A 26077-nucleotide genomic window follows, 5' to 3' on the forward strand; every position below is an offset into this window, starting at 1 on the left:
AATAGGAAGATCCAGGCAGGTTTTGAGCTTGCGGCAAGACATCTTGCCCTTTGCAGCTTCACGAAAAAGCAGCCGCGAGGCAGTCGAGGACAGTTCGCTTGGTCTTCCCGTAGACTTTGCTTTCCCGAACTCGTGTTTTTGAAGCACCTACCTCGGCGAGATCATCGCCACGTCCAGTTATATTCGCCAGGTGGTTTCGGACCACCGTTCGGGAGCGACCAATCTCGTTACCAATGGCACCAGGGGACCAACGAGCAGTGTGGAATGCCAGTATTTGAGCTTGCTCGACCTCAGTGAGTTTTGACGCCCGTCCCATCAAAAGTTTCGCTGATGAGGGTCTTCAGGGCACGTGGGAGCCCTCGGACAGTCGAGGCAGGTATGTAGAAAGTTGTTAAATGCTTATCTTCTCTTATCAACTCTTGTTTTAGGCAAAGTGAAGGAAGTGGTCTATCATTTTTTCGCGCCTCTTCTTTTGAATTCGTGGGTCTTCTTGGCTTCTCTCGAAGGACAATTGACTCGTTGCATGAGCCTTTGCTCCTGCTCAATCCTCATGAGAACTGGTTTTGTTTGGATGAAAGTCCTGCATTTTATCGACTTCCTTTAGCGTGATTGGCCAACACTATGAGCGTGACCTATCATTTTGGCGCATACTGTAGAGAGGAACATCTGAGTTTCCAAGTTGCTTGGAAACATGGCACACCGACGCTCCCCCATGACACGTTTCGTGGCTATAATCACACCCATGCAATACTCCATGCATGGTCCTGCGTGACGAAGTGGTCACGTGGTCATGCACAGTGTTTCATCAAATTTTGAGACATTTCAAGTCGGTGTTTTTCGGAGTGCGATTCGGATTGTTTAGTTTTTTTTCGAAAAATATGTACTTTTGACCATATATATTTTCCCTGTGGCTTTTTATCCAATTTCACAACTCCAGTCACCTGGACAAAACATGCTTCCATGACGTCAACAAGTCGTACTGGACAGAGTACAGCGGAGGCAAATAACCATGCCGCGCCGAACAGCAAGGTTGCTAGAGCCCGTCAGGATCGACAAGCATGCGGCCGAGCACGTCGGAGTTGTCGTAACATGGTGCTGCCACGTCATTGTACTGCATGGCGTTCCACTTAAGTACGCCAGACTAATCACCCCACGTTTGATTAATTTGTCAAGCGTAACGACCCCGAAACCCCGAAAGCCGAGACATCATTCCGGCAGGCCATTGTTCGGTAACCAAAGAGCCAAATGTCCATATCCGGAAAACATCTCCAATATCCGTATATCATGGTTTGAATCGTCCGAGGTGAAGTGGACGTTGGCATCATGGACGGCTCAGGCGGCGAAGGCGTGAAGAAGCGGCGTAAATGCGTCTCAAAGGCAGATCGACTGGCCAAGAAAGCGCTTGCAGATGCCTTGACAGAGGAGCAACGGTTTGAACGGATGAAAACACTGGTTCAAAGCGCTCGTAGCGAAGATTGGGATGCTGCAAATCGGCTAGTAGCCTCACAAGCAACCCAGGTCTTGTTCCTCACGAGTTTGCTGCAAAAATATCAAGGGCGAGCAGCTGCACACTACATGAAGCGATGGAGTCTTCCCCCCCCGTTCGAATTGTCTGATTTGTTGAAGACCCCAGCTCTCCTCAAAGTCTTGGACTCGCATGCCACGGCTGCAGCCACGTTTCTCAACACGTGCGCAGGCAGCGGCGTTGTGCTGTCCCCGCATACGTTGTACTTCATTTTGAACCACTTTGTCCTCCCTTGGATCGCCAGGGATCTCGACGCGCCCCTTCAAATATTGCTCCATAACTTTTCATCCTTGAAGTGGCTCCTGCTCGAGCATGCTCTGGTCACTGGCCAAGGGCGCCACTTGATCAACCAATACACATACGTGTGCAAGGAACTGAAAAAGACAAATGCGTCGCTGACGCCATGGTGGTCCAACGAGCTCCACGAAGCATCTTCCACCGACACGAGAGAACGAATCCGACAGACCATCGAAGTGTCCTTGACCCGCGTTTGGCCAGACGCAACAGTGCACTTGTTTGGATCGTCCAAAACCAAACTCTGTCACGCCAACGATGACGTCGATCTGTGCGTTCTCGTGCCTTCCTGCGACGTCCACGGGGCAGACTTGGTGGACTTGTTGGTTGACATGCATGGCCACTTGTCCCTGTTTTTCCCTGACCCGGACGCTATCGTCGTTCGGAATGCTCGAATTCCAGTCATCAAGACGAAAGACGTTGAGAGCAAGCTGTGCGTCGACTTGTGCATAAACAACATGGCTGCCCTCTGGAACACGGCGCTCATTGTGGCATTTCTCCAGCGCTATCCTATCTTGGAGCCGCTATGCAAATGCATTCGCCACTGGGCCAAAGCCCGCGCGTTGGTCGGGGCTTCGCACATGCTGTCGAGTTATTCGATGGTTTTGCTTGTGATTCACTGGCTTCAAGTTCGCGGGGTCGTGCCATACGTGGATGTTTCATGCAGCCACTCGTTGGACGTGTCCGCCATGGACGACACGATTGCCCAAGCTTTTGACGACGCGGTGGTGCCGTCGGACGCTACCGACGGACTCCGGCCCGTGCCGGAACTCCTCATGGACTTTTTCGTATTTTGGGCGAGCGAGTTTCCGTATGCGACCCGAATTGCTAGTCTCCGTCGCGACGACCTGGTCAAAGAGGGCAAACACGCCAATTCACCGATTCTCTTCTTGGAAGACCCCATCGAGACCACACGGAACCTTGGGTCGTACTTGAATCGAGACACGCAGCGCCTCCTTCGCAACGAAATGGTGCGGGTTTGTGTGTTGGTGCGGCAGTGGCAAATCCAACCACCCCCGTCACTGCTTCTACAAAGCGTCCTGTTTGACGACTGTTCGTTGAATCCACAAGCAACGGCGGTGTATGCTCCGGACGCACTGCACGCGTGTATCGTACGTCGCCGCTCTGCCCATTCGCAGAGCTTTACCATGACCGGGGATGTTGTGTTTGGCGAACGCAGTCGGCTAGAGGTGGACGTGGTGGCGACCAACAACAACGATGCCCGGGATGTTGTTGCAATGGCGTTCCGGCGAGGCATCGTGGGCCTGGATTGCGAAGGCGTCGCGCTCGGTCGCACGGGCATGATTTGCCTCGTGTCGCTATCCGTTGGTAGTCGAGTGTTTCTGTTTGATATTTTGGCGAGTCCGAGTCTCATGCAAGTGCTCAAACCACTCCTGGAATGCCCGTCGACTCTCAAGGTCATGCACGACTGCCGCAAAGACAGCGACGCGCTCTTTCACCAGTTTGGGATTGTGCTGACTAACGTGTTCGACACTCAGGTCCGTGCCCTGTGTGTGATGCCACTCACGGGGCTATGAATAGGTCGGGTATGCCATGTGCCAGCTTCAGCGCGTCAACAAGGCAAAGGAAGCGACCAAGTGCTTGCCAGTACGGTCCATTCCGTCGCAACTCAGTTCTAGCTGACGGGTGCGTTGTCGTAGATATCAAGTACCCTCGTGATTCCTTTGGGGAATGCCAACAGCGAATGCATCGCGTTTAGCGACTTGTTGTGGCAATGCCTGTCCATTTACGAGCCTGCCAAGCACGAAGTCAAAGCGTCCATGACAAGTGCAACGTGGACCGTTCGTCCTCTGACAGCGCAATTGATGCACTATGCTGCAGTGGATGTCATGTATTTGCCAGTATTGTATCGCGTGCTGGTGAAGGCGCTCACCGCAGACAGCTTGGCGTTGACGCAGAAGCGCACGACCAAGTACTTGAGTTGTCGGGAATGGACGTATGCTGTCCCAGCCGCCACCGACCCCTCGTCACCTGCAGTGTCCATTGGGCAGGTCGTCCCTGGCTTCATCAACAACGTGACACAGAAGAACGTGTACGTCTCGATCTCGCCCAACGTTGTTGCGGCCGTCGCCATCTCGACTCCGACGCTTCCGATTCCTGGGGATGGCATGTCGGCGCTGCATGTGGGGGATGCCGTGTCCATGTGCATTTCGTCGGTGGACGCGTCGGGGGCGGTCATCGGCGAATTCCACTCCCCCCCATTGCTTCGTTGAAAAACCTTAGATTCCTGAGTCAAGCAACTGTTACTCCTGGTCGCTCGCGAGCACTTCATGCAACCCCCTTCGATTGAGCATTTGATGTTTCTGCAGCAGCTGGCGCCGATTTTGTTGCGGATCCGAAAAGTTGAGTCGCGACCCGAGCACTTCGTCGCGAATATCTGTCTGGAGCGTCTTGAGGATTGTGACCATGGATGGCCGTTCGGTGGGCAAGTCGGACAAGCACTGTTCGATCAGCGCCCGCCGCCGGGGCGGACATGTCGGCGGAATGGTCGGTCGCAATGTCCCCATCGCGACTTGCATCATGATATCAATTGTACGCAAGTCGTCGCAGTCAAAGTACGGATCCCGCCGGGACTCGAGTTCGATCAGGACAATGCCAAAGCTGTAGCAATCGACTTTGTTTTGGTACGGAATTTCCCGGAGGATTTCCGGGGCGAGCCAGTACGGCGTCCCGACCATTGTTTCCAAGCATTCTTGCGTTTGGACTTGCTTGGACTCGCCAAAATCCGAGACTTTGCACGCGTACGTGGCTGTACAGAGGAGATTCTCGCACTTGAGGTCGCGATGGATCACGTTGCTGTGGTGGAGGTACGCGATGCCTTGGGCCGCGTCGATGGCAATTTGAAGCAGCGGATCATTCCACTCGAGCGCCATTGGCGTCCGGAGCAGGTTGTACACGTTGCCTTTTTCAACGTACTCGGTGACAACACACACGTTGGTGAGGACGTCGAAGCTCGCGCCGATGAACTGCACCACGTTCGGGTGCCGCAGACATGCAAGCAACTCGACGTGGGCTTTAAAATCCATGATTGTTTCGCGGGTCAGGACGCTCAGCCTAACGCCGGAACCGTCATTGCGATGCACAAGGGGCATGGTTGAGATGACCAGAATTTCCTTACCGCTTGATCGCAACGCGGAGGCCAGTGTACTCGCCGCGGACAACATCGCCTTTGGCGTGTTCGGTCATGAGTTCGTGTAGGGTCAGGTCGCCGAACGGGATCGACACGTTATGAATAAGTGCGTTTTCCGGTGTTTTCGCGAGCAACTAACGGCCGCAACCCGCGCCAAGTCAACGAATGCTGCGACAGTGGAATCTCTGCTTACCTCGAGCAGCAACTGCTCCTCAAACACCCCCACGCGGCCCTGCGTTTGGTACTGCAGTCGATTCACAGTCACGCCGTGCTTGAGCGCTGTGTTGACCCGCTCAGCGTTGACCTTGGAGAAGAAAGCCATGCGCGCGTCGCGATCGATGAAGTAGAACGCGGTCAGCCCCGTCACAATTGGCAGCACAATTGCAAACGAAAACACAAAATAGTTGGACGTGTAGTACACGGCATTCGTCGGTGGATCCAACGTCCAGTCCAGCAGGTAAAACACAAATGAACTGCCCAGCACGAGCGCTGCCTACACACCACAGGATTACACTAGTGGCCATCGTGGGTCGTCGTGGCGAGGGTACCTGAGGGAAGTCCAGCTTGAGGGTGAGGCACAGCACCAGCGACGTGGCTGTCACGTTGATGATAAACATGTTGTACAGGTAATCTTGGAGACCGGAAATGGACGCCGCAATGTCGTCAAACAAGGACGCCGCGCCTGCATGCATACCTGCGATGTCGCGGCCGCACGAGCCCGCATTGTTGTGGCGCGTGCGAAAGTCACTCAGACTCGACCGGTGGACCGTCTTGTAGTAGACGAAGTAGCCCACGCAGAAGAGCATCAATATGAGCGTGACAAAATGCTTCCAGTATCGACGGATCCAGTACGCGAATAGCTTGGTCTTCCCCCACGAGTTGAAGACCCGGAACGGCAGCAATGCCATCACCGCCAACGGAAGGAACGCCCAGTGAAACGGATCTGCGTACTTGTCCGCGATGAAGTCCATCCCGACGAGCGGCGTGTCGTGCTTGGTATTGAACCACCACACGACCATCGCCACGCGGGACACGATCAAAAGGAAGAGTACAACCTGAGACTGGTAGATCGACTGCTGGCTCACGTCGAGTTGGTACGACTCTTCAGTGCGGGCGTTGTGGAAAAAGTTGAAAATTGTCATGAGTGAACTCTCTTTGGTGGAAGCGGACCGCCAGAAGAACTGCTTCATCGTGTCGCACGCAGCCTGGCGCGCTTGGATAAACGACTCGCTGTCGTCGGTGCTCAGGATCACGTTCTCTTCCATCCCTTTACAGCGGACTTGAAAAAAATAATCGTCTTTGTCGCTCACGGGCGTGTGCATCGGCACGCTTGCACCTGCATGCTGTGGTGTTTCGTCGCCTCGCGGGGTGGCGAACGTGGCATGCTTTCGCGACGACTCGATGTGTCGTGGAAGCGCTCCGGTCATCGCGATCACGGTATCCCTCTCTTCAGGACTTGGCGCCATGCCAAAAGGCGTCACTGTCTTCTTAGACATCGCGCTTAGATGTGCGCGTCGCTCGTTCTCGTGCGCCGCCTGCCCTTGAGTCCGTCGGGAGATGCAGCAGTCGTGGACGCCTGTCTTGACCTCCAACGTCGCACAGCGTGAATATTACTCTCAAAATTATATACATTTACCAATAGAATAAAATTCCAGTAATCGATTTCCCAGCTCAACATTTTCACGGTGGCGTGTAGCTTCGAACTTCGATTTTTGTATACAAAGCCAAGTATCCAGTTCATCGTAATCTTTGCCTTCGGAGGAGAGTGAGTTCCACTTAAGCTAAGTTGCGCGCATCTATACTTGGTCTTTGTATTATACCGAGCGCCGTTGACCCCTGCGTTTGACTCTCAATTGTGATCGTCGTACTTGTGCAAGAGTTTGCATTGTGAGGAGAGTAAATCTTACTCACTCCGTATCTATGATTCGCGCGGTTATACTTGATTTTTGTATACTTACGCGGCCTTCAACCACTCTCTGGACTCTCGCCCTTGGGCAAGCGTTGTCGACCGCAGAGCAGCGCGATTATCCGGAATTTCGTATCCGGATGTGCAAGTCCAAGTGTCTAACAATCACAGAAAAGAGTGTCCGCAATGATCTTCCTCGAGAACGAGAGCAAGATCGTCCAAGAAGTGCTCCTTGGCCGCCTGGGCGAAGCGTACGTGTACGCATATTGCGTAGTTTCATGATGCACTAGGGCGCCACGGCCGGTGGATCCGCTGGAGATTCGTTTGTGTGACTTTGACGGTGAGTGTCCTATATGGACGAAGCACAGTGCAGACGCGAGGGCGTCACAAGTTACATGCGGGTAGATGTGCAATACGACATTTCGATTCAAGGCACAGCTCTGTCCGTGTCCATGGCCTATCGCCCGTATATCGAGCTCCAAAAGTACGTACACTTCAGGACAAGGTCAAGAAATGAAATGTGGACGGTCGTTGCAGGTTTGGTGCCGCCAACATGCTCGCAAAAGTGTACCCGGAGTTTCAGGTCACGGCACCCAAGCCTGGATTCGAACTTACGCTGGTGGCGAACGTTGACACGATTACACCGCAGAATGCCGGTACTCCTCTCAACCCGTCCATCCACTTTTCCGAGCATTGTAGCTCATCGACTTGTTAGCGAGTGTCGTGAACCGCATTGCGTCGCTGAAGCGAAACATTTTGGGCGCGCCATTAGACCAGTTTGTTAATTCTGTCCCTCGCTGCTTCTTTCACCCCTGATCATGTTCGCAATGTAGTTGCTTCCTCGCTCTGCACGCTGGGCAAGCCAAGGTGCTGAGTCCGATCCAAATCCCGTTTCGACGCCAAGAAACTATCTATATTCTCCCGCAAGACGACCGCATTGTGATTGTGTTCTCTGTGGCATTCCAAGACAAGACGGACCAGGCCATTGCCCGCGTCTTCCTCCAAGTACCCTGTCCATCTTCGCCTTGTTTTCCAGCATGAACCTTTGCGTAGGAATTCGCTGAAGCCCGCCGCCATGTGAACAACGCGCCACCCGTGAGCTTTGGCAAGGACCCCCCGCTCGAACTCCGTGCCGTCTCGGGCCTTCGCCCTTGTGCTGACCACGTCGGCTACCTCAGCTTCGGTACGTGTGCAATTCTTCCATGGAGTGGTAAAACTCAATTCGTGGACTTCACACAGCCATTTTCAAGAGCCACATCGACACGGACGCGAAGCGTGAGAAGGCGTGCACGCTCCTCCAAGGATTCCGCAACTACTTGCACTACCACATCAAGGCATCGAAGACGTACTTGCACATTCGGATGCGCAAGCGCGTGGACCTGCTCTTGCAAGGTACTTGTAGTCGTCGCGGCAACCCGTCACGTTGAGCTGTGTAGTGCTCAACCGAGCGCAGCCGCCAAAAGATCCGACCAAAACGTCCAAGAAGACAATCACCGGGAAAACGTTCGACCGCAAAGTATAAAGCGCCTCGTCGTCGGCCAGCGACGGCTATCCCCATGCACACGAGCGACGCGTGGGATAACACACAGACCGGAACATAAAGCATGCCTGGAGTCGTTCATTGTTCATGCAGTGCTTTGGTGCTATCGTTCTCTGCCAGATAAGTGGCCATAGGAGTGCCAACAATAGATGCTGGCGATAACTCCATGATGCCGTCGCTGTGCTCAGCTAGTCGGATTTCTTCCTCCGAACAAATCATCCCGTTCGAGACTTCGCCCCGCAGTTTCGACTTCTTGATCTTGACTACCTTGTCCACCAACGACCCTTCATCCTCGGGGTTGGGCACACGGAACGTTAATTTGGTACCGATAGTCGCCACGGGCACCTTCATGCCTTTGCGTACGTTTGGTGCGCCGCAAATAATCTGGACAGGTTCAGCATCAGCTGCAATTGCCACTTCGCAGATATTCAAACGCTCCGCTTGCGGGTGGCTCTTGAACTTGACAATCTGCCCCACCACGACGCCTTGCAAGCGTGTGGACGAAGAAAACCACCGGATCATGCCGCGCGCGAGCATGTTGATGTGCTCCGTGCAACGAAAGGCTCAAGACTTGGCCGAAATCACCCGGATAAAAGGTTCTATTATCCGTATGCCGAGCGGGGTTTCGGGGTTCTTGACTAAATCGTATTTTGGCGCTGGCGCAGCGCTGTGGCGCCACCACTCCAGTCTCTGCCGTTTTCCGATGCAACTCCGTCGGACCACATCTTGCGTGGCGGCGAGTGGCGACGCGGGCTGCTTCGGGGACTGCCGATGGGGGACAACGGCTGGGACGTCGTCAACGGCAAGTGGAAGTCTTGGGGAATGTTCATCTTGATCGTGATCGTGCGCGACAGCCACGCGAGCACGAGATGCAGCAACTTGATGTGTTTCTCGGCCAACTCGATAAATTCAACGGCAGGTATTTCCAGTAGCACCACCGACAGGTGCATGGACACGGCAGTCGCGGTGCTGATGTGGGTCGCCCCCCGGCTGAACGACTACACGTGTCATGAGGAGTGAACCGATTCTTTCGGATTCACGGGATGCGTACCAATTCACCAAACGAGTCGCCGGGCTCAAAAGTTTCTTTAAGCGTTCCATCGCCGTCCTGCGGCGAGTTCGTGGCGCACACGACAGACCCTTCCACGACCACAAACATGCTCGATGCTGGCGCTCCATCGTGATACAGAGTCGCGCCGTTTGGCAAAACTACGACTTGGGCCATTTGAGCCACCGCTGCAATCTACCATCAAGTCAGACATGGTGCGCAAATTCTTTCGCACCTGATCGTCGTCCATGTCCTTCATAAACGCCGACGCTTTCAAGTGCAGGCACTTTTCCAACCGAGTCATCGTGAAAGTGTCCAAGGCGTGCGTTGACGTCGCGTCGAAGTCGCTCGAGTTGAGTTGGAGAGACGAGTACTCCCTCAAGTGGCTCTTGGACTGCGAACGGACAAGCAATTCCTTCTTCGGCGCGGTGGATGTTGCCATGACCTTTTGCGCTTCCGTTGACGGCACCTCCGATTTCGACCGATGGCGCTGTCGTCCGATCTTGGATAGCATGGCCGTCGCGGCCTTGTCCACGTTTGCCGTGACGGTCACTTGGGACACGAGTCGTTTCAACCTGCGGTTGTCAGTCGAGTTGGTGGCCTATGTGGATGTTGAAGACCCAAAGATCGAAATGGAGCAGAGATCTATGTGGCGTACTTGAAAGTAAGTCCACTTGAGCGCCGACGCCAGCGCGTCCAGCACGCCGCGGGCGATCGCCGTGCTTGTTTGAATAAGCGTTTTGAACGACGTCTGTGAGATGCTGAGCAATACGCAGTCGGTGAGGGCCGTGGCGGATGTCGGATGCGTCCCTTTTGACATCAACAGAGCCAACTCGCCCACGCACGCTCCAGCATGCAGCGTCGCCAAGACCGCGTCATTGTGCTGATGTAGCTGCACCGAACCCGACGCAATAACGTACATGTGCATCGCTATATCGCAACGAGGTCAACATCCACGCATGACGACGGCATCTCGTGACGACGATACCAGCGTCGCCTTCAGCCACGATGACGGCGCCGGCCGCCACAACGACTTGGGAAAAGTGGGTCGCAATCTTTTGCACGAGCTCAATCACGTTGATGGAGCGGAAGAGGGCGCAAGCTCGCAAACTAGTCACGACCTACGAACTCCAATTCATCCTTGTGAAAAATCGGTTTACCCATGACCAACGTACGTCGAAATATGCCAGTGGGGTCACAGTGGGCGGTGCACTCGTTGCGGTTGGCAACGCAATAGCTTGAAACATTCGCCGCAACGTCTTGGCCCGGTCGGTGGTCATGGCGTGGCTACGAAGGCAAAGAATGAGCTCGAACAGCTGAATCAAACCGACGATCGCCGTACGACAGCGTGCGGACGACCGCTTCCTTTGCAATGGGATGTTGAATCAGGCGGTGGGCTTGGGACTCGGGCAAGACAACCGTGTCTTCAACTGCGAACGTTGTCGCCAAACCAAGGTAATGCTCCATGGCCAGACAAGACAACTCCATGTCGACGGCGGGATCGGTCATCGACTCCATCACGTGGTCCAACGCAGACCGCACCTGCAAGCTCTGGACATGCTTTCGAATCTACGAAGGAACGAGACCTGTCAGAACAGGCTACAGCGCAATCAAATGCAGACAACTTGAAGAGCAGCGGGGGCTTTTGGCGATTGCGGAAACAGGAGTGGAGTCAGGGTGTGCTTGAAAGGAGACTGGAGCAGCGTCTCGAGAACCTCCTACCACGCAAGAATGGGTCAAGCTCGCGACCAAAACCTCAAACGGCTCCAACCTGGACGGCAGAGAGCACTTCGGGCACGTCCGAATGCAACCCTTCGATCAGTACGTGGACATTGAACCCCTGTGGGAACTTGGACGAGACGAATTTGAGCACCACACGCAGGAGATTATCGAGAGCGCACTCGAGCACTTGGGCGAGCAAGCCGCCTCCAAGCACGGCGTGGGTGTCGTCAGCAAAGAGCTGCCGCAGATGATGCAGTTGATATGCTTGGAACACGTACGCTGCCACAATGCGGTCGACGCGGGACAGCATGGCGAGCTGGTCGTTGTGGCTCTCGGCGCTCACACGAATGATGGCGTCCGCGAGAAGCTCCCACAGAGGCAGGCGCTGACTGAGCACCAGGACATGGCTGAGGTCCATTTCGACGGGCACGTTGTTGAGTCCTTCCATGTCCATGAGGGCGTCCATCATGTTAAGCACGGCATCGACCTTGGCATGAGGCGGAAATTGCCCCATCTCGAGGCACCGAACTCCCCCCAATGCCGCTTCGAAGTTGTGTGCTTCAAGCGCTTTCTCCAGGTAGTCCACAATGTTTTCCCATACAATGGACGGTGGAAACGTCGAGAGAGCGTCAAGGGCTTCCGCGCGGAAGGACGCGTCGGCAAGCCACTTGACCAAGGCGGGAACCAACATGGCCGACGTTCGCTTGCTCTGGCGACAACACTCGAGCGCGGCGTGGACAATGCGCGACTCCTGGCTTTGGTGGAGGAGGTAGACGAGATACCCGTTACCCAAAAGCTCTGGCAGCTCTCTGCCCACGATACGCAAGCAAATGACTTTAGCTTTGACGTCCGGCGGTTCGTGCAGCAGCTTTTGCAGCAAGATCGTCGCCCGTTCGTCCATCCATTGCGACGCCCGCAACACAGAAATTGCCACCCCCACGCGAAGTGACACATCTATTTCGGTGTCCAAGCACTCGTGCAATCGCTCGAGTGCTTGGTCGGAGCTGTACCCGCAGGCCAAGACGGCCGCCAGTCGCAACTGACGTGGTAACGTTGTGTCGTGGTATAGCGCGAGCAGATCGTCCACGTGAAAGATGCATGCCGATTCGTCGTGGTGCTTTTCTTTGGTGTATGCCACGTGCAGCTGCAGCAGCTTGAGCTTCGTCGGGAGCGTCATGTCGGGGCGGTAAAACACATTTCGCAGGTCCTACGACAGACGAATTTGGTACACTGGTGCCATAGCAATCCATGGGACAGGTCCACCACCAAGCGAAAGGTCGGCACGACGAGTGGTGCTCTCGTCGTACGGCACCATCGACGTGAACAGCGTTTGCAAGGAGGTGGACTGTGGTGGGTGTGAGGATTTCCACAAACGTACTGTGTGAAACATGGGCACATGGGGAGGGCAAATGAAGCCCAAGACAAACGCAATGCGGTTCGACTCGCCCCGTCGTAGCGTCGATTGAACCAAGTCCACCTGCACCGCGTCGATGAAAACGGAGCAGTATGGAGTATGGAGGACTTGTCGAACCTGGTCCGTGGTGAAATCAATCAAGTGCGATGTCACGTCCATGTGTCCTTTCTTTAGCGACGCGTAAAACTCGGCTGCATACGCTTGGCGAGCAGCCAATGCATCTCCAAACCATACTATCCCGAGCACGATCACGGCCACACTAAACACATGCACGCCATCGAAAAAAAATATGGAAAGCGATGCGGATGACGCACCTGACAGCGCTGCTTCCACTGCAATAATTCGTGACGAAGTCGGACGTGAGTGTCATCGAAAAGAGTGCGCCGACGATTCGGGCCAGCGACCGGAACGGCCCGGTCACGAAACTTTTAAACTTGCTGCGGTCCTGGGCATGCAGCGGTAGCCAGAGCAGTTCGCGTGCTGGGTTGAAAATCGCATACGAGACGCTGTTGTACGTAGCCCTGCTGCCAATCAACCCCACACTCGACTACACGACCAGGGTCAAGGCAAGCGCTCCAGATTCTCCACGCACCGACGACAGATACGTCGTGATCCCAAACACGAGCACCGCCAACGGCAACGTGCTGATGCCGTACATGACTCCAAAATATGTAAACAACGGACCCGCCATGACCTGCACAGGTATCATAACGCTGGGTGGATCTGTCGAAATTCAAGTCGCACCTGGAGCGGCATCATGAGAAAGCTCTGGACGCCGTTGATGGACCCGAGCGCATCTTTCACGGTGGCTTCGGGGTACTGGCCGAGAATCGCAAGCGTTGAGTAGTCAATGAAGACTCGGGCGACGGTCGCCCCGAATTCAAAGAAACACACGTGTTTCAAGTAGGACCGGCGCTGGATCTCAGAGAGAACAGAGGTCGGGGCCCCCGCGCTGTCGACATATTGATTAGTTTAGATACGTGAAAAGTGTGCGTACGTGGGTTTGGAAGGCTTGGACGTGACTTGAAAAAGCGGCGTGATGGTGACCATGGAGAGACCGATCGTTGCCTGCAGTAGTGCCACCACCACGAGCGTGCCTTCTGTAGACACCTCAGTTGCGCGCATAAGAGGAATCAGTCCAAAGCTGGCACACAACGTCCCGATGGTTGACCCAAACGTGATCGCGCCAAAGTACTGCTTCGATTCGGACACGTTGAATGCCGCCGAGCAGATGTCCCAGAACTGCTGGGCCAGGAGCTGGCCCGATATTTCGACCCACGTGTACACGAGGATGCTCGTGATGTACACCAAAGAAGGAGCGTAGACCAAAAGCGCCCAAAAGAGCATCATGAAGGCCGACGACATACAGGGAAATGCATATGCAATCGAGCTGGCGTGGACACCTTCATACAGGCACGACTCAGGATATGTGCGCGCTGCCATTTCGATGCGTACCTCGCTGCTGGAGTTGGGAAATGGCCGTCGACGCGTATGCCGTTGCGAACGACATGAGCAAGACCATGTGGGAGATGTAGCGCGAGTCGTACACACGAAGGAAGACAGTATCTCGAGTTACACTGCTCAGCACCGTCACACTGCTGCAGGACACGACGACAACGACACGGTAGCGTAAGCGGCAAGGACGTGACAAAACCATCGACAACGACTTACCATTGCATGGCAAAGAGACCACAGAAGAGGGCGACGCGGACGTACACGTTCATCGGCATTCACGTCAACGCTCGTCGCAGAGGCCGCCGTCGAGATCGCCTTGTTGACAGATCCTACTTCCTGCACCTCAATCCCTATTTACGCACAGATATGGATATATACGCACCTATTCCAACGACACCATGGTGCGCATATATCGAGAGTAGGGTTTTGCGACAGGCACGCATTATTTATTACTATTCACACAGTCAAGTAAATAATCCCATCGATCGAAACCCATTTAAATAATCCTCATTTATATTTCTCTATCAAATCTATCGAGTTTTTGGGCAGAAGGTGATGTGAAGGGTCTCGAACCACATGCAGTCCCACTGCGCATGGAAGAGCTTCTCACAGTCCTTGCCGTCGCAGCGCAGGACGGGACAACCTTCACGAGAAGCACCAGCTCGCATCGGAGTAACCTCCACTGGCACGTTGAAACCATTGTTCGTGGAAATCGAGTAAAACACTTGGCCGTACTCACGGTTTACAGCAAACGCTAGACAACTTCATCGTTAGCGTGATCAAGATTGGTGGGGCTCTCGTACTTGTGGCCGCGATGGATTTGCCTAAACGAAAGTTGCCAGCAATGACGTCATCCCAGGGTTTTCCTGGAACGACCATGGCATACTTGGTCGAATTGAGGTCGCGACAGCTCACTTCTGACGGAGAATTTGGCAATGTTCGAGTGAAGTACACAGTTGATTCGGGCGTGCATTCATTCAAAAACACCAGAGCGCCAGGTTCGCCGAGCTGATTTACAGGCGCAGCAGTGGTGCTTGGTGAAGGAGGTTCAAGCGGGAGGATCGGTTGTGACGTAGAGACGATAGCTGGAGTGGTGGATGGTGACTGTTTGCGCTCGGTCGAATTGAGCGCCACCTTGACCACAAATATAGCTGCTCCGAGAATGCCCACCATGAAGACGATAGCGCCGCATATCCAAATGCTGTGTCGGACCCTCCTTCTTCCGAGTGTCGTTGACGAATCAACTGAGGCTGGCGCCGTTTCCTCCGACAGGGGATGGAGCCATGGCGTGGTATTCGACCACACCGTGAACGTCGCGCGGACGTCTGGAGTGATTGAAGAACATGCAACGAGAGAGTCGACACACGCAGGAGCAGGCGAGATGAGCCACCCGTCGGGATCGCAGTCATCTCGGACCTGCAACTCGTTGCCAGACATTGGAACGTGCAATAACCACGCCGCACTTCGTGGTCTACTTTGCCACGGCAAAGGACGAATCGTCACAATGCCAAAAGATGAGTTCAATTGATTTCACCATATAAGGACGTCCAATTGACAAAACCAGAATTCTGTCAAGAACCTGCTTCGCATAAACCAATGAGAAAGGCGGTGCACATGCGAAAATTCGATATAAACGCGATGTTGAATTTCATTATGGGACAACATCACCGAATATCTCACAATTGTCCTACCTGTACGGAATTTATGCGACCTTGACGGCTCAAAATGTCACTACCAGAACGAAGAAGCAGCGATCGACCCAAAATCTCGTCTACCCGAAGAAGTTTTCTCAACAGAAATTGTTGTCCTGGAATATACAGTGCTCACATCGGCGGTTTGATTTCTTCATCGTCGCTCAAGCACTTGGCTCTCCACTCAAACTGCGGTGTTCGGAAAGATGGTTTATCTTGCGTAGAATGATTTTTATGAAGTTCGAGTGTCCGCACGGCGCCAAGATTGAATTGTACGTCACCTCTGTGCAATCAAGATGGTGGTGACGTCCATTTCGACTGGTATTATAGGAAGCACATCCCAAATGTTTTATTGCAGTAAGATCGCCACAACGATTTGAGCGAGCATCTCGCTGATCCATGTGGAGGTCGCTCACAGTCAAGGTGTCCCTGGCGGATAGCCCAAAGTCCAATTTGCTTCCCCTTGTACAATGCGACTGCAATGGTCACTCGTGCGAGGAATTGGCTGGAACTTCGAGATGATGGCGTTTCCCATGGTGCTGCGAGGGGCAGAAACGCCGCTTAGCATACCGCCGACACTTTTTCGCATACCACTTTGAAACGGCGCAAAGTTCGCTGCAGTCATTGCGGTCTTAACTGTAAATTGGGTGGCTTCGAGACTTGTGTGATTCTCGAGTTCGTCGCTTTGCCGAACAACGTAGCACATCTTTCGTTTCCTTGAATGGAGGATACATACGGGTCTGCAATCAGTAGTAACATTTTCTCGGGGCAGTATTTGCTGCCCTGGATGACGGTGCCGTTGTCGAAACCCCGGCGAAGTTGGGCATGCCCATCTCAACAATATCAATATTGCTGTTCTTGTGCGTCACTTGCGACAATCGGAGTAATGTGAAAATAAAAGAATTTTCATCTATAAAAGCTAGCTCGATCATGTTTTACAATGAAAACGATATATCGAATTCTAAAGGTATACCTTTCAAATAAAATGTCGTAGATAATGTATTTGTACAGAATGAAAGTCGCTCCAGCAACTTTTGCACCACTCAGCACCAGAGAAAGCGGATCGTCATGATGCCTGCCCGTCGAGTAGCCCGCTTGGCAGTTGCCCGCGCCGCAGTGGTGTCGAAGAATTCTCCTGTATTGAACAAGCCCTCGCGCTTGTCAGGATTCCCTCGCCGTAACTTCAGTGAATCGGTACTCCTGCTTTGGCTTGTGCAACCGGAGTCCATGACGGCTCGTGGTAGGCGAAGCAGAACCCAGCATCGCATGGAGAAGCTGCTCAAACGGATGCGATTGTGTTGACGCCGTACCAAAAGGTTGCTGCAGGCACTCAAGTTGGCATGTGGACTGCTGCACTTGGTCTGGCCAGCGTGTGCGGCTACTTCATCGTTCGCGAGTTGTTCCCTGGGTACGTCGAAAGTAAAACTTCGTTGCTTCGTAGTCACTGGTCGCGATGTAGGCGCATGAGCCCCAACTCGCTTTTTAGCGAAGCCAGTGACGTGTGTCTCCAGAACGATTTGGTATGGATTGTCGGTGCAGTGCTCCTGCTGTCTCTGATGTCTTGTAGGTGGTCCAACGCTTGGGTCAACCCATTCGATGCTATGGCAAGGACTACGGCAGCCACAAAGAAGGTCGCCGCAACTTCATCGAGCATGTGGAGCTGAAGGATAAGGACGGCAACAAGACTCGATTGCGGTGAGAGTTTCTGCCATCCTTCCCCGTGGTCATTTTATGACGTGGGCGGGATGTAGCATCAAATTCAACATGAAGGGACCCAACGGCAAGGCCGAAGTGTGGGCAGAAGTGAACAAGGACATGCCTGCTGGCGAGTTCGTCTACCTCATCGTGCGAACGTTCACTGGGGAGTTGATCAAGATCCAAGACCAGCGACAGATCTTGCAAGCGGAGTCTGAGGAAGAACGAGAAGCGATGCGCCGCTTGCTTGGGCAATAAGGATTGCAGTGACAACAAAACCGGGGTGTTACCATTGTCCTGCCTTAAAATTTGACTTGTGTTCGAAGGTCGCTGCAATTTGCGCATAAGACGACTTGATCGAGTCAGCCCTCGTTCTATCCGAGAGGACATCGACGTGTCATCGCAACAGGCTTAGGTGCCGCCAAAATCGCCACTCTCGTGAGTTGGTCTTCAGTTGGCGATGGATTCACCAGTGCAATCGCTCGTCCAGTGGACTCAGCATGCGATGATGAGGCACATGGGAACCGGCCACTATGTTGTGGGCCGCCGTGCCGTCGGGATAGAACCCACGTGGCATGGGTTCTTGCTGTCGCAACAGTCGGATCAAGCTTCGAATAGGTGGCAATCTCTGTAGGAATGGCATGCGACGAGTGGCTGCGAGAGCTTCGTCGCTGTTGTTTGCGTACGGGAGAAGGAGGGTTGGAGGTGCCAATGCTGCCTGATCCCCACCTGTCGCATGGCCAAGTTTGAGGCGTCGTAGCTTGCTGTCGCGCTTGCGCTGGTTTGCATTTTGCTTTTCCCGGTGGTACGCGCACAGTGAGTGCAACTTGCCATTCTGTTTGACAGTGCGGCGGTTGCAGCACTTGCCCAACGGGGCGTACATGCACTGGTCCGCGGGATGTGACGGTTTGATCGCGGTGCTACGCTTAGACGGCGGCGACACCGCGATCAAGTCTGTCTCTCGTCGCATGATGCAATCCCCAAATGAGAAATCATTCGTGCTGGAAGCTTGGGCGCTTCTTCGATGGTAACGGACGCAACTCCAATACCTAAATTTAGTGCTTCTGACCTGGACACATTGTTCGCAGTCGTTTCAAGGAAGATGCAATATTCCCAGCCACGTCAGGCAGCAGCCTTCGGGCCAGTTGAGAAACGATCTGCACAGAAAACTCACTACCTTGACTCGTGCTGCAGCCCAAAAGCCCCATCTCGTGCTTCGGCATCAATAGAGTGTGGGGACTACATCTCGTCATCGCATGCATTAGGTTAGACCAGTGCTGCTCCTTGGTGTGTCCATTCCCTTCACCGCTGCTTAGTCGGTGCGACGGCTGGCCAGCAAGAGCTGCTTCTTCATGGATTGGAAGGCCATGAGCATCCAGTAAATCGTAAAAGTCAGGGCGCTGATCCACCAGTTGCGCTCCGAGCGCCAACGCGTCGCGCGGTGTTGCAAGTCGGCTTCGTAGTGCTTTTCAATCCCAGTTATCTGGTAGTTGTAGCGTTTCTGGAGATCGTACGTTTGGCCTGTGCACATGATGACTTGTTGTGACAATGACCCGGGCGACAAACTACCTGCCAGGGCCACGAACGCAAGCCCTGTGATGACCGAAAATACTGGGATGCTAGCAATGTGGAAGTTCAAAATGAACTCGTTCATGCGCACCACCCCCTTGGCGACAGGCCTCGGGAACGGAATCGTGAGGAGAATGAGCCTACCATACACGTGAGCACTTGAACGGGTGACATATGCGTCCTACAAGATCACAGCGGGGGGAAGCAGCACATACGCCCATGCGGCCCAAATCGTCATTGTAGTCATCTCCTGGTGGAATCGTTAAAAGTCGAAGTGGGGCAAACTTCCCGGCACTTGGTGGTTGCATCCAATGCACAAAGCAGCTGCCAAACTGCCCGACAGCGTCCAACGGTCCTCTCAACGACCATTGCCATGTCCCACGACCCCCCTTTTTAACGATGTGTTGTGAGAAATGGTATTCGTGTAGTCATTTCCTGTGTGCTGCTGGCACGGAACCGTGAGCTTTAGTGCGGCCATGCCAGCAGCAGTGATGAACTCGCTCTGTTGATCCTTTCATCGCTTTATGATGCCGTCGAGTGACGAGAAAGTTACAATTTCGATTGTTGTAATTGATGGCAACATAGAGATTAAAGTTATGAAATATGCACGATTAGTCAGCGCGACGATTGACGGCAAGGAGCTGTTTTTTCATGGACTGGAAGGCCATGAGCATCCAGTAAATCGTAAAAGTCAGGGCGCTGATCCACCAGTTGCGCTCCGAGCGCCAGCGACTCGCTTTTTGCTGCAAGTCGGCTTCGTAGTGCTTTTCGATACCTGGAATAGTTTTGGTGTAGCGTTTTTGGAGGTCATACGTTTGGCCTATACCCGGATAACGCGGTGTCATCCAAAGAGAAATGCATGAAGCAACCATACCTGCTAGCGCAATAAAGGCGAAGAACGTGATGATGGATATGATGGGAATGCCTCCCAGTTCCAAGGAGAACAAGAATTCGTTCATTCGAACGATACCCTTGGCGATGAACTTGGGGAACGGAATCGTGAGAAGGAGGAGCCTACGTAGAAGAGACTGGTCAGGGACGTTCCTTCCATGGGTGGGGTCGTACAGCACAACTGCAGGAGGCAGCAAGACGTAGGCCCACGTTGCCCACATCGTCATGGTGACGTAGGGGAAAAGGATGAAATTCGACTATGTCGCCGGACGGCGTTTTTGCACTGGAGGAGCCGTCATTCTGAAACTACCAACATTCTGTAATTGAATTCACCACGCGGCACCGTTAAATTGGGGTGCTCCGAGGCAACAGCGCGATGCACGGATGCCCTGTCGCTTCAGTACCTCCATAATCTCTCTGTGTGCCACGACTTAAGAGAGTTTACCCATGCCAAGGAACCGGAGGCTATACTAATGAGCAACGTTCGCGGATGATGAGATCGCCTGTGGATTTCTTCACTCACGGAGACGAGTTTAGCTGCATCGAATGAATTGGCCACGACATTTGACAAGTTCTCCACAGCCGCGTCGTCCAGACGGAATGGGCTCGTGGACCTCAAGACTCCAAACGTGTGAGGCACGTTACAAGCTTTGATCCAGCGCACATTCACCCACACAAGCGGACAGCCCATACTGACATTTTGCCTACTCATACCATGCCTTCATGCTTCCAGCACTAGTATTTTTCAGGACGAAATCGTGATACCAAACACTAGGAGGTATCAGCCAACAGCAATGCGGACCTCAGTCTCATGAGCCTCTGCAAGGTTGGTTGATCGTTGGCTTCGAGCGCCTTTGGCACAATTTACGCTCTAGGTTCGACTCCAGCTCCATTTGGTCTAGGATATTGCATGAGGTGGTCATAAAGGCAATGGAGAGAAGTTGTCCTTGACATCTTTGTTCGCTCTTGCGCCTGGACAGCGCGGCGTCGCCCCCAATTCTATCACGGAAGAAAGTCAATGGCAGTCTCATTGCAATGACACACCCAAGGCCATCGCCGGCAAACTTCAACTGCATCTGTCGCATTTATCTTCTGGAACGTTCTAGCAGGGCAAATCCCGCAATCATTTTCAGCCAATCCCAATGCATCGCTTCAAAACTCCACCAATCACATCGTCGTATATGGTTGACGCTCAACATCGCCCTTCGATTGGTCGAATTCATCAGTGGTGCGGGCTGTGGACGACCATACAGGGCACGATACAGTACAACATCATACGTAAAATTTACTTGCAAAATGAATTGAAAATCCATGGATTTGCGTACAACCCGTACGTTCTGTACGGAAGTCCATGGTTGTTTCCAGCCACATCTCCTCCCGTTGGAAATTTGACGCATTTGCGAATTCTACCAGAAGTTCCGTCATGTTGCGCACAACTACCAAGGTACTGAAGCCCGCTGCCTCGAACGTGCGCGCCTTCTCGGCCGCCAGTGGCGCCGAAGTTATTGGGATCGATTTGGGTACCACCAACTCGTGCGTGGCGGTGATGGAAGGCAAGAACCCCCGTGTGATTGAAAACTCGGAAGGTTCCCGCACCACCCCTTCCGTGGTTGCTATCTTGGAAAACGGCGAACGCCTGGTTGGTATGCCTGCCAAGCGCCAAGCTGTCACGAACCCGTTCAACACGTTGTACGCCGTCAAGCGTTTGATCGGCCGCAAGTACCAAGACAAGGAAACCCAAGATGTGTCCAAGGTCGTTTCGTACAAGATTGTTGCCGGCCCCAACGGCACGGATGCCTGGGTCGAAGCTCAAGGCCAAAAGTACTCGCCTTCGCAGATTGGGTCCATGGTGCTGACCAAGATGAAGGAAACCGCTGAAGGTTTCCTCGGCAAGACGATTACCCAAGCTGTCGTCACCGTCCCTGCCTACTTCAACGACTCGCAACGTCAAGCCACCAAGGATGCTGGTAAGATTGCCGGTTTGGACGTTTTGCGTATCATCAACGAACCTACCGCTGCCGCATTGGCGTACGGTTTGGACAAGGCCGATGGCAAGGTGATTGCTGTCTTCGATTTGGGTGGTGGTACCTTCGATGTGTCGATTTTGGAAATCTCGGGCGGTGTGTTCGAGGTGAAGTCGACGAACGGTGACACCTTGCTCGGTGGGGAAGATTTCGACGAAGAATTGTTGCGCCACTTAGTATCTGAATTCAAGCGCGAATCTGGCATCGACCTGAGCGGCGACGGCCTCGCCATGCAACGTTTGCGTGAAGCCGCCGAAAAGGCCAAGCGTGAATTGGATGGTTTGGCCCAAACCGATGTGAGCTTGCCTTTCATCACGGCCGACGCGACCGGTCCCAAGCACTTGAACATCAAGATCACCCGCGCCCAATTCGAAAAATTGGTCGGACACTTGATCGAACGCACATTGAACCCGTGCAAGAAGTGCGTCAAGGACGCCGGCGTGACCAAGGAAGAAATCAACGAAGTCATTTTGGTCGGTGGTATGTCGCGCATGCCCAAGGTCCAAACCAGCGTGGAAGAATTCTTTGGCAAGCGCCCCAGCAAGGGTGTGAACCCCGATGAAGTCGTCGCGATGGGTGCTGCCATCCAGGGCGGTGTGCTTCGCGGCGACGTCAAGGACATTTTGTTGTTGGACGTGACGCCTTTGAGTTTGGGGATTGAAACGTTGGGGGGTGTCTTTACCAAGTTGATTCCCCGCAACACGACGATCCCGACCAAGAAGTCGCAAGTGTTTTCGACAGCGTCCGACAACCAAACCCAAGTCGGCATCAAGGTGTTGCAAGGCGAACGTGAAATGGCCGCTGACAACAAGCTCCTCGGTAACTTTGATTTGCAAAACATCCCCCCTGCCCCCCGCGGCATTCCCCAAATCGAAGTCAGTTTCGACATCGACGCGAATGGTATTGTGAACGTGGGTGCTCGTGACAAGGCCACTGGCAAGGAACAAAGCATTGTGATTCAATCGAGCGGCGGTCTCTCCGAAGATGAAATCGAACGCATGGTCCGTGAAGCTGAATTGAATGCGGAAGCCGACGCCAAGCGCAAGGAACTGATTGAAGCCAAGAACGAAGCCGACTCGTTGGTGTACACGACCGAAAAGACGTTGACTGAACACGAAGCCAAGCTCGACGCGGCGTTGGTGGACTCGGTCAAGGCCAGCTTGCAAGGCGTGCGCGACGCGATCGAAAAGGACGACCTGGAAACCCTTAAGGCGGCCTTGGAAGAGTTGAACAAGACCAGCATGAAGATTGGCGAAGCTATCTACAAGCAAGGCAACACTGCGGATGCTGGCGAAGACAAGAAGGACGACAAGGAAGATGTCCATGATGCCGAATTCAAGGACAAGAAGCCTTAAATCCCGTATTTTAACACATTCACACAATAGAGTTGTATATAAGTTTCGCGACACTACGGAGAATACACTCGCACAGTAACGCCGTCATGAGGCGCATGGAACAACTAGTCTGGCACGTGGCAATGTACTTGCGCACTTATCGACAGTGAACAGAAGGAAGGCACAAGTGCAAGAACGTTATTGCGAAAGCAACCTACTAACGACAGGCTCAACATCTTATTCGACAAAAAGAGACCATCGTGCTGGACGTGGTCGCTATCGTGGACTCCCACCGATGCAAGGCCCATCGCGCTTCGACGACAGCGGCGGGCCTGCACGATGCATCAAGAATTATTGGCGCGTGGCGTCGACATCAATCGCGCCACGCGATTGGCTACGTGATGATCCTTTTCGATGTTTGATTGGTTGAAAAATCGAATTCGATGTTGAAGCCACTCTCAAATTTGGCGGACGGTCCATCATCACACGGCCACCGCGCACGTTGCTCCTTCCTCACGCCCGACGAGGTAGACCCAAGGCACGTGAAGATGAACACGTCAGTCCATGTGTGTATCCGCGTTCGTCCTCTGCACCCTATGGAACGAATCGACGACGACTACCTCTGCGTAAAAGCTCATGAAAACCACGTGACCATCGCAAGCCAGACGTTTGCATTCGATCATGTGTTCGGTCCCGATTCCCAGCACGAAGACATTTGGCCTTGTGTGATCCCCTTGATTGACTCGGTGTTCAATGGATACAATGCGACGATTATTGCATACGGCCAGGCAGGTACTGGAAAAACGTTCACGATGGGATGTTCGCATAGTTCGTTTGTGGCCTCTCCAAAGGAGCGCGGGATCCTACCTCGCGCTCTTCATGACGTGTTCTCTCGTATCGCTGCCAAGGCCTTGGACGTTCATGGGTATCACACAAAAGTAACCTTGCGCTTTTTCGAAATCTACCGAGACGAGGTGTGGGATTTATTGTCCCAGGCAGAAGCGTATAACACGACGTCTCACGCGTTCACATTGGAAAACGCCAAGCATAACCGAGCCCATGATGCGTGTGAAATTGAAGTGTACTCTGCTGATGAGTGCATTGCATTACTCGACAAGGGGACATACTTTCGGACGACAGGATTGAACAACGAGTCCAGCCGATCGCACGCCTTCTTTGCGCTGACTATGCACGAGTACGTCCCAGCCAACTCAAGGCACATCAAGGACAAACTCGAAGGCTCCGTTGTGGAATACGACGTGCGCAGCTGCACCTTCAGCTTCGTTGATTTGGCTGGATCTCAAGCGCACCTCCAAACCTACGTGCATGACTACAACTTCCTCGATTCCGCCAAGGACCTCTCGGTCCTTCGGAATGTGATCAACGCGCTGGCAGACGAAGCGGCGCAAGGTCGGGCCCATATCCCATATCATGACTCCGCATTGACATGCGCACTGCAGGATGCACTGGGTACGTTTCGCTAATTTAATGGTCGCAGCGTGTACTCTCAGCCTGTTTGTGCAGGAGGGAATTGCATGACCTTGGTAATCTTTTGTGTGAGTCCCGCGGGCAAGGACATTGCCGAGACAAAACGTTCGTTGTGCCTCGCAAATCGAGCGCGTCACATTCGAAACAAACCCCTGGTCAACCAAGCGGTGAATGTTTTCGACGGTCTGCGCCAACAGGAACTTGGGATTGGGCAGGTGGCTTTGGGTGGTCGAGCTGAAGACGCAAATATAACACTGAGTGAAAAGATGACGGTTCAGTGTGGAGGCGAAGATGTGGACATGATTCAAGGGCACATACGGGCTATAGAAGCTCTTCATCAAGCAAAACACGACCGCACCAATTCGCGCAATCGGCCTTTGGGGACACTGTCAAGCGCTGAGGGTGGAATGTGTTCAGGCGATGTTGGGCAAGAAGACTGGAGAATTATGGACGGAGAGGCCGCGGACGCCAAGCTCGACGACGAATTGCTCATGCTGATGATGGCAATGGAAATCAACGTCAACACACAACCACAACTTGCGCCTAGTTGGATTGCTGTCTCTATGGACGATTCTGAAGATGAATCATTGCCAAATGCGGTCTGTCAAGATATGACGCACAAAAGGGCTGCCGGTCAAGGCCATGCAATGACGGTTCCATCTGCCTGCTCCTCAGACTTGCTCCAGCCTGGGTGCCATCAACTGAACTCGACCTGTGCTACAAGTCTTGGCCGTGTTTGTCCTACCAACAACAGGAGGGCTGCAGAGCATCCCGTCACGCTGAGCGGGGCTTGGAAGCAAGAGGAGCTACCCGAGGAGCAGACCACACCGCAGAAACAGGCTTCGAATCGCATTGAACGTGAACAAGCTCTAACGTTGAACGAGATTGTACAAACCTTAACCAGCCCCAGGACACTCAACAAGAGAATGCTTCAAAAACTGCACCGAAATACAAAGAAGTGCGAGGACATGCGCGAACTATTTGAAGCAATGGCAAGGGCCTTGGACGAAAATGAGCGCTCCCTTGTTGAAGAGCAAAACAATCTATTGGAGAAACTGGACAAGATGCAGTGTCCAGCAAACGACCCACGGCACATTCAACTCTTATTGAAGCTCCAAGTCAAAGACGGCGAGCTGACTGACCTGCGCAAAAAACAGGACGACTTGAAGCGGTTTGAAAACGTCAAACGCAAAAGTGGCATTTTACTAGCAAAGTACCGGCTGTGCTGCCCCACACTCCCATGCCTAGAGTAGCGACTCCACTGCGAAAGCTCGAGCTGTTGGGTTCAAATACATGCATGCCCTCTGCCGATGGCTCTGTGTCAAAAAGC

General features: G+C 53.4%; 12 protein-coding genes across 16 annotated transcripts; 5 read left to right on the forward strand and 7 right to left on the reverse strand.

The window, feature by feature from the left end:
- Window positions 1-1240: 1240 nt before the first annotated feature.
- On the forward strand, window positions 1241-4465 carry H310_06621 (hypothetical protein). Its single transcript, XM_008871754.1, has 3 exons — window positions 1241-3318; window positions 3362-3427; window positions 3481-4465. Exons 1-3 carry the CDS (start codon window positions 1324-1326, stop codon window positions 4051-4053), a joined length of 2634 nt encoding a protein of 877 aa, XP_008869976.1. The 5' UTR covers window positions 1241-1323; the 3' UTR covers window positions 4054-4465.
- H310_06622 (TKL/DRK protein kinase) lies at window positions 4084-6466 on the reverse strand (the record flags this gene model as incomplete). Its single annotated transcript, XM_008871755.1, has 4 exons — window positions 4084-4894; window positions 4959-5104; window positions 5164-5463; window positions 5519-6466. The coding sequence occupies 4 exons, from the start codon at window positions 6464-6466 to the stop codon at window positions 4084-4086; spliced, it is 2205 nt and encodes a 734-aa protein (XP_008869977.1).
- Window positions 6467-7046: 580 nt separating this feature from the next.
- On the forward strand, window positions 7047-8992 carry H310_06623 (hypothetical protein). Its single transcript, XM_008871756.1, has 9 exons — window positions 7047-7127; window positions 7167-7216; window positions 7282-7360; window positions 7414-7532; window positions 7592-7652; window positions 7710-7881; window positions 7930-8059; window positions 8116-8268; window positions 8313-8992. The coding sequence occupies exons 1-9, from the start codon at window positions 7063-7065 to the stop codon at window positions 8396-8398; spliced, it is 915 nt and encodes a 304-aa protein (XP_008869978.1). The 5' UTR covers window positions 7047-7062; the 3' UTR covers window positions 8399-8992.
- On the reverse strand, window positions 8495-8953 carry H310_06624 (hypothetical protein; the record flags this gene model as incomplete). The annotated part of the gene is made up of 1 exon (XM_008871757.1): window positions 8495-8953. The coding sequence occupies one exon, from the start codon at window positions 8951-8953 to the stop codon at window positions 8495-8497; it is 459 nt and encodes a 152-aa protein (XP_008869979.1).
- Window positions 8993-9054: 62 nt separating the features above from the next.
- H310_06625 (hypothetical protein) lies at window positions 9055-14330 on the reverse strand (the record flags this gene model as incomplete). Its single annotated transcript, XM_008871758.1, has 17 exons — window positions 9055-9414; window positions 9468-9659; window positions 9700-10065; window positions 10123-10394; window positions 10453-10585; window positions 10640-10751; window positions 10807-11033; window positions 11090-11182; window positions 11236-12393; window positions 12565-12663; window positions 12718-12859; window positions 12915-13147; window positions 13193-13294; window positions 13345-13552; window positions 13598-14003; window positions 14056-14198; window positions 14272-14330. 17 exons carry the CDS (start codon window positions 14328-14330, stop codon window positions 9055-9057), a joined length of 4305 nt encoding a protein of 1434 aa, XP_008869980.1.
- Window positions 14331-14530: 200 nt separating this feature from the next.
- On the reverse strand, window positions 14531-15534 carry H310_06626 (hypothetical protein). The gene is made up of 2 exons (XM_008871759.1): window positions 14859-15534; window positions 14531-14809 (listed from the first exon to the last, which is right to left on the reverse strand). The coding sequence occupies exons 1-2, from the start codon at window positions 15490-15492 to the stop codon at window positions 14586-14588; spliced, it is 858 nt and encodes a 285-aa protein (XP_008869981.1). The 5' UTR covers window positions 15493-15534; the 3' UTR covers window positions 14531-14585.
- A 1239-nt stretch (window positions 15535-16773) lies between these two features.
- H310_06627 (hypothetical protein) lies at window positions 16774-18417 on the forward strand. Its single transcript, XM_008871760.1, has 5 exons — window positions 16774-16940; window positions 16991-17154; window positions 17206-17266; window positions 17314-17441; window positions 17498-18417. Exons 1-5 carry the CDS (start codon window positions 16815-16817, stop codon window positions 17697-17699), a joined length of 681 nt encoding a protein of 226 aa, XP_008869982.1. The 5' UTR covers window positions 16774-16814; the 3' UTR covers window positions 17700-18417.
- H310_06628 (hypothetical protein) lies at window positions 17845-18653 on the reverse strand. Its single transcript, XM_008871761.1, has 2 exons — window positions 18619-18653; window positions 17845-18575 (listed from the first exon to the last, which is right to left on the reverse strand). Exon 2 carries the CDS (start codon window positions 18409-18411, stop codon window positions 17908-17910), a length of 504 nt encoding a protein of 167 aa, XP_008869983.1. The 5' UTR covers window positions 18412-18575; window positions 18619-18653; the 3' UTR covers window positions 17845-17907.
- Window positions 18613-19248, reverse strand: H310_06629 (hypothetical protein; the record flags this gene model as incomplete). The annotated part of the gene is made up of 3 exons (XM_008871762.1): window positions 18613-18962; window positions 19011-19150; window positions 19196-19248. 3 exons carry the CDS (start codon window positions 19246-19248, stop codon window positions 18754-18756), a joined length of 402 nt encoding a protein of 133 aa, XP_008869984.1. The 3' UTR covers window positions 18613-18753.
- Window positions 19249-19544: 296 nt separating this feature from the next.
- On the reverse strand, window positions 19545-20984 carry H310_06630 (hypothetical protein). 5 transcript variants are annotated; one of them, XM_008871765.1, is made up of 5 exons: window positions 20946-20984; window positions 20854-20900; window positions 20076-20799; window positions 19885-20024; window positions 19569-19830 (listed from the first exon to the last, which is right to left on the reverse strand). In XM_008871765.1, exons 3-5 carry the CDS (start codon window positions 20126-20128, stop codon window positions 19622-19624), a joined length of 402 nt encoding a protein of 133 aa, XP_008869987.1. In that variant the 5' UTR covers window positions 20129-20799; window positions 20854-20900; window positions 20946-20984; the 3' UTR covers window positions 19569-19621. The 5 variants fall into 5 exon arrangements, with proteins under 5 accessions (XP_008869985.1, XP_008869987.1, XP_008869988.1 ...); XM_008871766.1 differs by having other exon boundaries at window positions 20076-20636; window positions 20704-20900; XM_008871767.1 differs by having other exon boundaries at window positions 19578-19830; window positions 20076-20207; window positions 20306-20900.
- Window positions 20985-21275: 291 nt separating this feature from the next.
- On the forward strand, window positions 21276-23333 carry H310_06631 (chaperone DnaK). Its single transcript, XM_008871768.1, has one exon. The coding sequence runs from the start codon at window positions 21325-21327 to the stop codon at window positions 23278-23280; it is 1956 nt and encodes a 651-aa protein (XP_008869990.1). The 5' UTR covers window positions 21276-21324; the 3' UTR covers window positions 23281-23333.
- Window positions 23334-23855: 522 nt separating this feature from the next.
- Window positions 23856-26000, forward strand: H310_06632 (hypothetical protein; the record flags this gene model as incomplete). Its single annotated transcript, XM_008871769.1, has 2 exons — window positions 23856-24729; window positions 24784-26000. The coding sequence occupies 2 exons, from the start codon at window positions 23856-23858 to the stop codon at window positions 25998-26000; spliced, it is 2091 nt and encodes a 696-aa protein (XP_008869991.1).
- Window positions 26001-26077: the final 77 nt, after the last annotated feature.

Source organism: Aphanomyces invadans (genome assembly GCF_000520115.1).
Source record: "Aphanomyces invadans strain NJM9701 unplaced genomic scaffold supercont1.12, whole genome shotgun sequence".
In the NCBI taxonomy this organism is placed as follows: Eukaryota; Oomycota; class Saprolegniomycetes; order Saprolegniales; family Verrucalvaceae; genus Aphanomyces; species Aphanomyces invadans.